The sequence below is a fragment of the Hippocampus comes genome, unplaced genomic scaffold (genome assembly GCF_001891065.2).
Source record: "Hippocampus comes isolate QL1 unplaced genomic scaffold, H_comes_QL1_v1.1 scaffold167, whole genome shotgun sequence".
Lineage (NCBI taxonomy): Eukaryota > Metazoa > Chordata > Actinopteri > Syngnathiformes > Syngnathidae > Hippocampus > Hippocampus comes.
In genome coordinates, this window is record NW_017805502.1 from 330667 (window position 1) to 344034 (window position 13368).

A 13368-nucleotide genomic window follows, 5' to 3' on the forward strand; every position below is an offset into this window, starting at 1 on the left:
TTGTTTTTTTGTTTTTTACCCACAGGTACAGATGACGACTGACAGAACCCTTTCTACAATCAAAGAAGAAGGGAAAAAAAAGGCGAGGTAAGCCTCCAAAACTTTCCCAAGGATGTGCTGCAACAATGGCGCCATACATGCAAATAAAGTTTCTACCAATTATACTGAACTGGAAATTATTTTCGAAAACTTGATCTTATAATGCCCTGCGATTGGCTGGCAACCAGTTCAGGGTATCCCCCGCCTACTGCCCGAAGACAGCTGGGATAGGCTCCAGCACCCCCCGCGACCCTTGTGAGGATAAGCAGATCGAAAAATGAATGAATGAATGACCATACTGAACCGAGGAATGGTTACCACGACTCGGCCAGAAGCCATTGGGATGGGAATGGCTCATCAACCCACCATGTTCTCTGAAGGTGGCGACAGAGACGGGGCGATGGAGAATTCTAGCCCCGCTGAGAAACTAAGCCCAAGGTGAACTGGATAGTAACAACCAAATAGATCAGGGGTGGCCAACCCGTGGCTCACGAGCCGCATGCAGCTCTTTGGCTGGTTTAATGCAGCTCCCGGGCTTTCACACGACAATTGTCGAAAACGCCTCGGCAAGAGCGCTGCCATTCAAACAACGCGCTTAAAACACAGAACGTACTACGTCAGCCTATCAGCAATCCCGTTACTTGATTGACATAGAGGGCAACCAATCAGACTGAATCACCGCTCATGCGCAGACAAGGGCGCAAAGTGCTAAGTGCTAAGCTAGTCAGCGAATTACCTCTGTTTTTAAGGCAGAGGTGCCCAATACGTCGATCGCAATCGACCAAGAGCCAGCGGACTGGTCCCAAGTAGGAGGAGGAAATGGAGGGGAAAAAAAAAGATGTGTGCTTGTGTCTTTAGGTTTCATTTATGTTCGGCTGTTGGTCGTCGTGGCGTGCATACATATGTGCGCGAGTGCATGCTCGTGTGTGTGTGTATGTGTGTGTGTGTGGATCTTTGCAGTAACACAGTAAAAAATTTGGCTCTTAGGCTCTGACTGGTTAGTCACCCCTGAAATAGATCATTTTGAGCAGGCATGTCATGACTGTCAGGGATCTTTTCAAATGACATAACGTCACAGTGAGTAATAGCAGTGGCTCTACCTCGTTGTTGCTGTAGTGAAGGTCCATGGTCTGACCGAAAGCCACCTTTGCTTTTTCCCTCAAGTCGTCCAACTTGATGGGGCGAGAGAATTGCAAAATCCTACACAGAACAACAGGAGAGGTCAAGGTCAATGGGTGCACGTTCAAAAAGGAACATGAGTTACAAAGCCAGCCTTGTGCTTCACCTCTTCTCTCCTTTAAACTCGAACTTCACTCTGACGTCGTTCTGTTCCAAACACAAACATTGAGAGAAAGACAAATGTCAGAGAATTGAAATACTCAGCGGCGCAAAGTATCACAGTCTATGTAGTTTGCAATGCTGTGATCGACTCAAGCGGGCGACTACCCATGTTTTTTGACCGAGAACTTGACAAATATTTGCAGGTATGAGTGATTTATGGGAGTGATAACTGCTGCGTTATGTCCAGTTCGAACACAGTTTTGTCCATGTGAGCAATAATTAGACCAAGGTTTTCTCTTGTGTGTGTGTGTGTGTGTGTGTGTGTGTGTGTGTGTGTGTGTGTGTGTGTGTGTGTGTGTGTGTGTGAGGGTTACTTAAGTTTCGGAATTTTAGTTATAGTTGGTTAAACTGTTGGTTAACTATTTTGAAAGCATTCTCATTTTTATTTTATTTCATGAACAAAATTGTTTTCTTTGTTCAATTTTAGCTTTTTAGTTGGTTTATTTTCATTTACTAAAATAACTGTGATGTGTGTGTGTTGGGGGGGTGCAATTTGATGAGGAACTCAAACGATATGGCCCTTTGAACAAATGTGCTGCTTTGAAGATGACGATATTGAAGCAATTCTAACATAGCGATATCGCAATATTGCCGTTACCGAGACATCTCTATCTCTGACTGGCAATCGACAGGTTAATGGTACCATCTGCCATCTAGTGGAAGACCATTTCATATTCAGCCCATCACTGTACTCTACATTGCTGGCATAGATGGATGAACAAAGATGAATAAATAATTCACCCAATGGAATGAAATGTGTTAATTTGCGCGGCTCAGTTTATAATGTCTCAGGGTTCACTGGTTGGGAATCACTGTTGTCGGAAATGGCTGCAAATAAATCACAGAGCTGAGACTGAGCGCAGGGCTTCTTACCAGGTTCTTGGGCGAGGAGGCTTTGGGTTTGCCCAGGTCTGACAGGAATCCGGCAGGACGGCTGGAGCGATGCAGTTCTGCCAGGTCCTGCATGATTGACTGCAACGCCTCCTGCTCATCTGCTCATTATATTTGGCGCACAAGTGTAGAAGCAAGTTAATCGTTGTTACAAGTACAACATAAAAACAAAACCTTGACCACAAATAATGGCATATGGTGCGTATGTGCTTCCAAGTCCAACTTCCAGTACAGCGGAAGCCCCTCAAGTTGTACAATTTGGAATTTAAATGTTTTAACTGTTGTTTATTCTTTATCTTGATTCACATTTTTGTTATTCATATTACTTTTTTTTTAACATTTATTTTTAAAGCAACATATTTATTTGATGTTTTCATTTGTATTAAACAGAAGACAATGTCTAAGAATTGGATGTGCAAATTAAGCAAACAAAAAATGCTTTTCATTCTAATCAGTTGTGTTGCGTTCTACTTTTAGAGAATCAGCTACACATTTGAGGGAGGGTGTACTCATGGTATGACAAAAAGATTTGGGGCTACACAAGCCAAAAAAGTTGGGAAACACTGCAGAAGTTGTCACTGTATCGTTGTACAACACTATCAATGACACATTAGACTTTCCGCTTATGGCTAATATGAGTCGGTGATTGGTAGACAAAATTGTTGTAATTTAATTTAATTTATTTTAATTTATTTTAATTTTAATTACAGTGGTACCTCTACTTACGAACGTCTCTTCATACGAAATTTTCAAGTTACGAAACGCCTCAACAGGAAAATATTGCCTCTTACTACGAAAGAAATTTCAAGATACGAAAGGTAAAAATACAGTATGGGCTGCTACTCGTAGCTCCGAGTTTCCTGAACTCAACATATTTGTAGCTGCTCTGCCATTGGCTATTACGGAGCATCATCCTGGCATCCCATTGGCTAAGAGGGACTTCTCCACCGTACGGGTCAATGTGTGTAGATAGATAGATTTGTGTCTATGCACCGTCCTCGTCATTCACCCATGAGGTGTTCTGATAGTTTTACGTAAATGTGAATCACCCAGAAAAAAGTCTTCACCGGTCAGGCGATCGCTCACTCTGCTGATGTTTGCCATGGACATTTTCAAACGAATGTTAAAAGCTGACAAAAGCAAACATCCTTGGATCAGTTCTTTACAAAACGCCAGGCAAAAACCACTTCTGAGAGGGAACATGAACTAAAGAGGGCAAAAAAAAGAAAAAAACAAAAAACGATGAGGACGCAGTTAAAAGTTAAATGACCATTTTTATTCTGTACTCTATTCTTTGTTTTTTACATTATGCACAACTCTTATTGTGCAATAATCTAATTGTAACATGTATTTGTTACATATTTTGATCCATTTTTATGCTTTTGGAAACATTTATGTCTGAATTGGGTGGGGTGGGGGGGCTTGAACGGATTAGGGCATTTACATGGAAAATGCGTCTCTACTTACAAAATTTTCCTGTTAAGAAATTTCTTCCAGAACCAATTAATTTCATAATTGGAGGTACCACTGTACTATTAAATTATGTTTGAAACATTCTTAATTATAACACCACATACCATGTTAGAGGTTCAATTACACTTTAACTTCTCATCTGATTTAATGGCACTGTTGAAGTATACTAATTGCTGCATAAGATGTTGTCAAATTGTCATGTTAACTACACTTCTACATACCCATCATATTGGCACAACGTTTGACCCAAGAGGCCAGGAAAGAGGATTCTCCCATCAAAGGGATTCTTTCCTCCTGTAAAGACAAGTCAGGACAAGAATATGAGCACAACTGAGCACACTGGCATTTCTTCTTCATGCAGAGACACGTTAACCTGCACATCGTCGCTGTCCAACAAAAACGAATTTGCTCTCAAAACCTCCACGCTGTGCGGGTTGTCAGAAAAAAAAAGGGATTTACCCGATCAGCTGATACAAAATCTGTGAGCATCCGTCAACAAAGGAGACTTCAAACCATGGATTCACTTGCCTGACAGATGAAGAGTGTGCCATGAAAGATCATCATGTGCTAAATCTGATCATTTATTTCTTCATTTTGACAAATAAAGTCAACTTTTTACCCCTTCCTCAAGTTCAGCGACTGCCCTACTTAATCTTTATTTGTCAATACCCACCCTGACAACGCTTTTGTGTGATTCTAATTCATGACTTTAACTTTATTTCTTCCTTTTAACCCAGCCGCTGGGGGGCAGTGCCCTCCCCTGGGGGTGCACTGTTCCCCAGTGCCGGTCCCAAGCCCGGAGAAATGGGGAGGGTTGCGTCAGGAATGGCATCCGGCGTAAAACTTTTGCCAAGACGACCATGCGAGTTGGTAGGACGGTTTACAGGGGCGGATGGAAATTACTGACTCGCTGTGGCGACCCCTGAATAGGGACGTGCCGAAAGGAGAAGAAGAAGAACTTTATTTCTTCCTTTTAATGCACTGCACTGTAAGGATTTTGAGTAATTGTCAAACTGCTATTAAATAAAATGTATTCTTATCTATGCCAGGAATAGTTTGTAGTGACAGGTAGTACAATGAAATGGAACTTCTGTCATCTCAGGGAAGAACATGACCGACCTCTGTAAGGCACCAATCTCAGTATGCAAAGTGCTGTCGGTGAAAATCACTCTGATTGGCTGTTAGCCAGCAAATGTAAATCAGTGCATGAGATACAAGTCCAGTAGCAGCAAAGAAAAATGCATTATCTAAACTAAATTAAGCAAAACCTTCCTTTTTATTTGAAGTTGGTCCTGCGTGTGTTGCCAATGTTTTTTATGTTGTTTGTGGAACCAGGAGTGAGCGTCGTGGTGAAAAAAATTACTCCCTAGTCAGAGAGCTAAAGGAGAGAATGTCGAGTTTGAATAGCATGGAAGTGCTTATGTGCCCATGTAGCACTAGCGAGGCAAGTTTGTACTACAGTATTTTTTTTTTTTTTTTCAAGAAACCTATACCTGTTTACAATGGCAAACAGAGATAGCTGTTCACACCCTCACCAGCACAAACTTGCAGTGGACATGCTTGGCAGTAAATTAATAAAATTTAACATGTTTCTTCTGAGTGAACAATTAAGATTTGGACAAAGCTGTTTACTGTGCAATAATATCCAAACATAGAGATTATATTGCCTAAGCCATATTTTCCTTTATTTCATCTTACGTTTGGGTGTCTTAGTTTGGCACTTAAAGACAGAGTGTGAAGAAATCTTATTTTCAAGATTTCATTTTTATACGTTTTTATTTCTATGCCTGTGGTAAGTTCCAATCTGTTGAGTTCAAATCAATGCCAAATGTTCTAATGTATATCATTTTTTATTATTCATTCAGCTATTACAAACATATTTTATACTCCAGGTAGAACATGAGAGAAAATAGAATTACATTGCTGAGTAACTAATTACTATTACAAGGCAGTAACTGAGTACGTCACTCCCATGCCCAAAACTCAGCACGGTGGTCGACTGGTTAGCACGTCGTCCTCACAGTGCAGAGGTGCAGGGTTCGATTCCAGCTCCCTGGCTTCCTCTATGGAATTTGCATGTTCTGCCCGTATCTGCGTGGGTTTTCTCTGGGTACTCCGGTTTCCTTCCACATTCCAAAAATATGCATGGCAGATTGATGGAACACTCTAATTGTCCCTAGGTGTGATTGTGAGCACAGATGGTTGCTCATTTATGCATGCACTGCAATTGGCTGGCAACCAGTTCAGGGTGTCCCTCACCTACTGCCCGAAGACAGGTGGGATAGGCTCCAGCATGCCTCCGACCCTTGCGAGGATAAGCAGATTAGAAAATGGATGGACGGATGCTGAACACTGCTCATTTTGCACTTTGCCTCAACTGCATTAAAGAGCCCCATTTTGTGCCTTTCAGGTGAGAAACAGTACAGTAGTGATTATCAACAAGCATGAGATATCATCATGTGTGCTACGGGAATGTATCCAATTTCACTTGCTGTAATTGATCGGTAAATTAATTATTTGAAAATTATCAGCCATTTACTGCAGCGACGAGCAGTGACAGGCAATGAAATATTTATCCATTAAATGTTCGAAACATTGTACATAATTTACTTTCAGGGTTCATGACATGTGTTTGTTTGGTGGTGTGCCATGACATTTTTCTAATGTATAATATGCGCCTTTCCTCAATAAAGGTTTGGAACACTACAGCACATGACTTGTTACTACTGACAACAAACATTGGGGCCGTGATTCTAGCGACTGCCCTACTTAATCTTTATTTGTCAATACCCACCCTGACAACGCTTTTGTGTGATTCTAATTCATGACTTTAACTTTATTTCTTCCTTTTAACCCAGCCGCTGGGGGGCAGTGCCCTCCCCTGGGGGTGCACTGTTCCCCAGTGCCGGTCCAAAGCCCGGAGAAATGGGGAGGGTTGCGTCAGGAATGGCATCCGGCGTAAAACTTTTGCCAAGACGACCATGCGAGTTGGTAGGACGGTTTACAGGGGCGGATGGAAATTACTGACTCGCTGTGGCGACCCCTGAATAGGGACGTGCCGAAAGGAGAAGAAGAAGAACTTTATTTCTTCCTTTTAATGCACTGCACTGTAAGGATTTTGAGTAATTGTCAAACTGCTATTAAATAAAATGTATTCTTATCTATGCCAGGAATAGTTTGTAGTGACAGGTAGTACAATGAAATGGAACTTCTGTCATCTCAGGGAAGAACATGACCGACCTCTGTAAGGCACCAATCTCAGTATGCAAAGTGCTGTCGGTGAAAATCACTCTGATTGGCTGTTAGCCAGCAAATGTAAATCAGTGCATGAGATACAAGTCCAGTAGCAGCAAAGAAAAATGCATTATCTAAACTAAATTAAGCAAAACCTTCCTTTTTATTTGAAGTTGGTCCTGCGTGTGTTGCCAATGTTTTTTATGTTGTTTGTGGAACCAGGAGTGAGCGTCGTGGTGAAAAAAATTACTCCCTAGTCAGAGAGCTAAAGGAGAGAATGTCGAGTTTGAATAGCATGGAAGTGCTTATGTGCCCATGTAGCACTAGCGAGGCAAGTTTGTACTACAGTATTTTTTTTTTTTTTTCAAGAAACCTATACCTGTTTACAATGGCAAACAGAGATAGCTGTTCACACCCTCACCAGCACAAACTTGCAGTGGACATGCTTGGCAGTAAATTAATAAAATTTAACATGTTTCTTCTGAGTGAACAATTAAGATTTGGACAAAGCTGTTTACTGTGCAATAATATCCAAACATAGAGATTATTGCCTAATGGCCATATTTTCCTTTATTTCATCTTACGTTTGGGTGTCTTAGTTTGGCACTTAAAGACAGTGTGTGAAGAAATCTTATTTTCAAGATTTCATTTTTATACGTTTTTATTTCTATGCCTGTGGTAAGTTCCAATCTGTTGAGTTCAAATCAATGCCAAATGTTCTAATGTATATCATTTTTTATTATTCATTCAGCTATTACAAACATATTTTATACTCCAGGTAGAACATGAGAGAAAATAGAATTACATTGCTGAGTAACTAATTACTATTACAAGGCAGTAACTGAGTACGTCACTCCCATGCCCAAAACTCAGCACGGTGGTCGACTGGTTAGCACGTCGTCCTCACAGTGCAGAGGTGCAGGGTTCGATTCCAGCTCCCTGGCTTCCTCTATGGAATTTGCATGTTCTGCCCGTATCTGCGTGGGTTTTCTCTGGGTACTCCGGTTTCCTTCCACATTCCAAAAATATGCATGGCAGATTGATGGAACACTCTAATTGTCCCTAGGTGTGATTGTGAGCACAGATGGTTGCTCATTTATGCATGCACTGCAATTGGCTGGCAACCAGTTCAGGGTGTCCCTCACCTACTGCCCGAAGACAGGTGGGATAGGCTCCAGCATGCCTCCGACCCTTGCGAGGATAAGCAGATTAGAAAATGGATGGACGGATGCTGAACACTGCTCATTTTGCACTTTGCCTCAACTGCATTAAAGAGCCCCATTTTGTGCCTTTCAGGTGAGAAACAGTACAGTAGTGATTATCAACAAGCATGAGATATCATCATGTGTGCTACGGGAATGTATCCAATTTCACTTGCTGTAATTGATCGGTAAATTAATTATTTGAAAATTATCAGCCATTTACTGCAGCGACGAGCAGTGACAGGCAATGAAATATTTATCCATTAAATGTTCGAAACATTGTACATAATTTACTTTCAGGGTTCATGACATGTGTTTGTTTGGTGGTGTGCCATGACATTTTTCTAATGTATAATATGCGCCTTTCCTCAATAAAGGTTTGGAACACTACAGCACATGACTTGTTACTACTGACAACAAACATTGGGGCCGTGATTCTGGCCTGCTTTGCAGAGAATTAGCGCCTGCATGCTATCGAGTAGCTCGGCTTGATGAGCCCCGGCTAGCTAACACTTCACGTCAACTTTCGCTCGTGAATTCATTCCACAGCCAAGCGGCTACAGTTCGGCGGCCGTGTCATCCCACGACATGCAACGACGTCCTAAGAAAGCTTAGCGGGCAAACGCAGGAGACACTTGGGTGCACAGTTAGCTGTCAGGCCAGGGAAGTTGTCAAGCTACGCTAACGCTTAAGTGAACCAATCGTCAAGCTACAGTATTCTACGATCGCTCCCATTGCACTGTCGTGTGGTGAAACGCGGCTGCGAGAGCACGCCAACGTTGTGCTCGTATTTTATGTCTTTTACCTGGAAGGAACGGAAGTCAACCACTCATCCACAGGGCCGGAGCCTTGCGCCCCGAGCCCCGCGGAGAGCCGCCGCGAGCTGAAGTTTGGCACCGAGCTGACAAGTTCGTTCGAGAGCTGCTCGGGACACGACGACGAGGCCCTCGGGCTGTCACTTTAGCCCAGTCTGCCCTGGAAAACCAACGTCCAATGTAGCATTCAGCCAACGACGGAGCTACCTCTCTGCAGAATGATTTGAATAAGAAAGAAAAAAACGAAGTTACTGCACACCTGCGATTTTATGCTACTTTTCGCCGTGTTGGGTGAAGTGAGTGACTACGATAGCCTTTGCTTGCTGTGGCCTTAACAGCATCAATTGCTGGATTGTTTATAGTATGTGCCGGAAAACGCTCGATACTTTACTAACAAAATAAACGTCGTTTACGATGTCATATGATGGTAAAGCTTTTATTTTATAACCGAACACAAGAATTTGGCGTTTCGTATTATAGTACACTTGACAAATCATGTATTTGGAAGAAAGTACCAAAACACAACCTAAGATTGAGAAATAATAAAAATAAGACCGCACATACACTAAATGCAACTCACACCTTGCAAATGTGAAACAGTGTGTCACTTACCAAACTGAGAAAAAAAATCCCTATTACAACAAAATACATGGTCAATATCATGTCTAAATTAATTAATGTTCTGTGTTTTAAAATCATCCGCAGTTTCACACATAATACGAGGATCGTGAATAAAAATGCTCGAAGTACAGTACTGTACTTGTTTGCTGAGCATGAAATGTTTTGAATGTGTATCGTTGGCGTGTGTTTCTTCCGGTGGCTGTGACGCTTAAATACATTTTATGTTGAAAGTGTCGCGTTGGAATGCGTTCTTTCCGTTTCCTGCGACAACATACCGTCTGAGATAAGCTAAGTGTGCTTATGTCAGAGCAAAACAGCGTTAGCTAGCCAGCGCAAATTTAACATTTTTGCATTTCTCCCATCACCCACGGAGGAAAACATGTCAGATACGGTGAGGTTAAAAGTATTAACTGGCAGTTATTGCTTTTAACGTGCGCGCAACGCAAAACCAAGTATCATAGTGTGTGGTGGCTTACTTTGTACCCTGTACTGTGGTATGCTAACCGTTAGCTCACGTTACTAGCCAGAGGCCCCAAACCCCTTTAAACATCTATCCAATTTAGTAGTAAACTTCCCAATAGTCGTATTCGCAACTCATATTTTCAACGATGCTTTGAATACAAACCTCAGCGGCGTTTTTACTATTCTCCATTCATTCTGAGTGGATCCTTTGTGTTAACTTTTCACGAAAGCGACGTTTAACAGTTTATTCCTTGTTACTTTGTAGGAGACAAAACCATCTAGTCAAGACTGTGGTGATAAGAAGGATGGAGAGTACATCAAATTGAAGGTGATCGGACAGGTAGGAGCTCTTTGACTCCTTGTACATGATGTGACCGTTTTTGAGGATTCCATGGCAGGAGGGAAAATAATGTTGCTCTCCTCACTTAACCTCTGGTGTGTTTGTTGTTTGACAAAACTACTCTTGGGTTCACAGGACAGCAGTGAAATCCATTTTAAAGTGAAGATGACAACACATCTGAAAAAGCTGAAGGACTCTTACAGTCAGAGACAGGTCAGAACTTGCGGTGTCAAATATGTCTGGACTTTAGCTGAAAGCGAAACAGAATAAAACAATTCACATACCACGTTCAAAATTTTTTTGTATACAGCAATTCAGTTTTTTTTCTCTTTTTTTCTTATTTCAGTTCAATTGTTATCATTTTTGTAACTCTAGAGTGACAGGAATTGGACCTTCTAAAGTTGATCTGCTTGTGTGTTGCAGGGTGTCCCAGCAAATACACTCAGGTTTCTGTTTGAAGGACAGAGAATTGCAGATAATCAAACTCCAAAAGAGGTACTCTTATCAAAAAGGATGAACACTTTTTATGTCAGGTTTAAATTAGAAGTGTCTTGTTAAAATGCATGATATTCTCCTGACAGTTGGGAATGGAAGATGAGGACGTCATTGAAGTATATCAAGAACAGACAGGCGGACTTTGGAATGATTAAACATCTCTTGTATTCATACTTTTGATTTTGTATTTAGGGTTTTTTTTTTTTTTTTTTAATGAATGCATTTTGTTCACTTTCAAACCATCTGGGTCAAAACTATCTGGGCTTCCATGCATCGGGACGGAAAGGGGAGAATGAGGACTGGGGGAGTGTTCCAGGAATGCAAATGAGCTTACTATGGATGCCACGTCATGACACAACGAGGATTTATTTGTACAGGTGTCTTTCTGTTTTTACGTCTCTCAAGTAAGCCATGTCCTGTAATGTCACACACAGTAAAATTTTTCAGCAACAGCACCAGGATGTAAACATTGCAGCATGTAACTAAGTGACATCCTATTTTTGATGTACTTTATTTTGTGCATCGCATTTCCCTTGTACAGAATTTTAAAGTCCCATTGCTTGTTTTGAGAAAAGTGATGTAAAAGTTTGTCAAAGAGACCGCTGTCCACATTTGCCACTGTTTCCCATGAAATGATTTTTTTTTTTTTTTGGTATTGGTATTGAAATGATTGCAATACTATTTTTTTATGATAATGGTATTTGTGCTTGTACATGTTACTGTCAGTTTTAGTGTTGATAAAACCATGTTTATCTTCTGTATGGTCTCCTGCTCTTATTGGAAGATTTCATCATGTAAATAAATTGCTTGCTGCACCCGTTTGGATGCCCTGGGTTGGCATGTGCTGCTGTGCTTGGAGCTTCACTTGTTGCAGCTCGACTTCTACATTCAGCCGTGTGACGTTTCTGCAGGAAATTCATGTTTTCACACTCAGGGATTAACAGGTGAACGTCACATTCAACCGCTTCTCCAACTGCAGTGTCCAAGATGATGATCTGGTGGAATGTCAGTCCCTCAGAGCTGTGTGCAACAACACTTGCAAAGCTTTCATTGGAGTTGAAACACTGCTATTTGTTGACCAGAAGAACCTTGATACAGATGGTTTGACATTGTGATGATGATTTTTCTTCAAATAAAATATTTATGAAAGGAAAAACCTTAATCTTGTATTGTTTGAATTTTTACTGTTAAATGTGCTAATGGATGGTGTGACATAAAAGTTCCGGGACAAGTTTTTTCGACTTCGTCTCTTATTGCACTTTCCCAGTATTCTCCGCTAATAATAATAATAGATTTAATTTCTAATGCACTTTTAATCAGCATGATCTTGAAGTGCTACAACCTTAAAAAGTAAAAAAGCAAACAAATACATAAGAACAGCAACAATAAGTATTGCGTAATACCATTCGGAGTGGGCTCACCTTCCCACTGCGATGAAACACCCCCTATGCTGAGACTCAGGGGCATCTTGAATCCAGGGGAGGACACGATGGTCTGATTGGCCAATGCTGAGCTCAGGCAAGACTGACATCCCAGAAGCTGACAAGAAGAGTGCTCCAGTCATCAAGAAGCAGCTTGTTACCAGTCATTCACAGTTGTCTTTACCTTGATAGACATCTTTCAAAGTGGACAAGCTGGACAACAGGACATGAAAAGAAGTGATCATCTGATCCTTTTATTACTATTGCCCTGGTGAAAGGGTGCGGATGAGATGTGGCTGCGCAGTGCCAGTGGACAGATATTAAACACAGGTCCTGGCAAAAGAACCAGACCAGAAAGCTACTTTTGGAGCCTTTTAAATTTGTGCTACACTGCAGTGAACACCTACTTGTCACTACAAACTGCACCCAGATGTCTCAAGTCTTACTGAGTAGAAAACAAACCAACATCACGCATCTTCAGTGATTACAAAATCAACAAAGAATCCAAAATAGTTTTGGTTTTTTGTCACATTGTCTCCATCGAGTCTTTAAGCAATAAGTAAAATGACATCAATGTACAAATATAAATGCAGCCAGTGATTCTGTAACTTTGAGGTAAAGATGTCAGGACTGACTTGCCCACTTTGAGAATATACCCTTTTTTGTGTCTGTGAATTTTACATTGGTTGAAGTCTGATTTTGGGGAACATTTCGGTTTTCAGTGTTTTCCATCCAGCATTTCATCTTGATTGATGATTGTCAAAAGACATTTGAATAAAAAAAATAGCATTAAAGTCACAGGATTCTAAAAGTGCATTGATTCTGTATTGTTCAGTGCGGTCGCATACATGCATCCATTTTCTGATCAGTTTATCCTCACAAGGGCCGCAGGTGTGCTGGATCCTATCCCAGTCGTCTTCGGGCAGTCGGCGGGATACCCCTTGAATTGGTTGCCAGCCAATCGCAGGGCACACATAGACAAGCAACCATCCACGCTCACAACCACACCTAGGGACAATTTAGATTGTTCCATT

The 13368-nt window shown here is 41.3% G+C and overlaps 2 protein-coding genes across 2 annotated transcripts in view; one reads left to right on the top strand and one right to left on the bottom strand.

The window, feature by feature from the left end:
- The window catches only part of map3k2 (mitogen-activated protein kinase kinase kinase 2), a 30685-nt gene extending 21337 nt beyond the window's left edge, over nt 1-9348 (bottom strand). Inside the window, exons 1-5 of the mRNA XM_019877210.1 lie at nt 8986-9348; nt 3966-4038; nt 2254-2372; nt 1325-1365; nt 1140-1239 (exon numbers count right to left, since the gene is read on the bottom strand). Of these exons, the coding sequence (XP_019732769.1) occupies nt 1140-1239; nt 1325-1365; nt 2254-2372; nt 3966-4020 (315 nt within the window). The 5' untranslated portion in view covers nt 4021-4038; nt 8986-9348. The remainder of the gene's footprint in view (nt 1-1139; nt 1240-1324; nt 1366-2253; nt 2373-3965; nt 4039-8985) is intronic.
- Nucleotides 9349-9866: 518 nt separating this feature from the next.
- On the top strand, nt 9867-11738 carry sumo1 (small ubiquitin like modifier 1). Its single transcript, XM_019877277.1, has 5 exons — nt 9867-10007; nt 10344-10418; nt 10554-10631; nt 10842-10913; nt 11000-11738. Exons 1-5 carry the CDS (start codon nt 9996-9998, stop codon nt 11066-11068), a joined length of 306 nt encoding a protein of 101 aa, XP_019732836.1. The 5' UTR covers nt 9867-9995; the 3' UTR covers nt 11069-11738.
- Nucleotides 11739-13368: the final 1630 nt, after the last annotated feature.

What these genes read in the sequence shown, in the direction of transcription:
- sumo1 (XM_019877277.1), top strand. An exon ending in ACTCTTACAGTCAGAGACAG is followed by an intron (nt 10,632 to 10,841) that starts GTCAGAACTTGC and finishes TGTGTGTTGCAG; the next exon opens with GGTGTCCCAGCAAATACACT. An exon ending in ATAATCAAACTCCAAAAGAG is followed by an intron (nt 10,914 to 10,999) that starts GTACTCTTATCA and finishes TTCTCCTGACAG; the next exon opens with TTGGGAATGGAAGATGAGGA.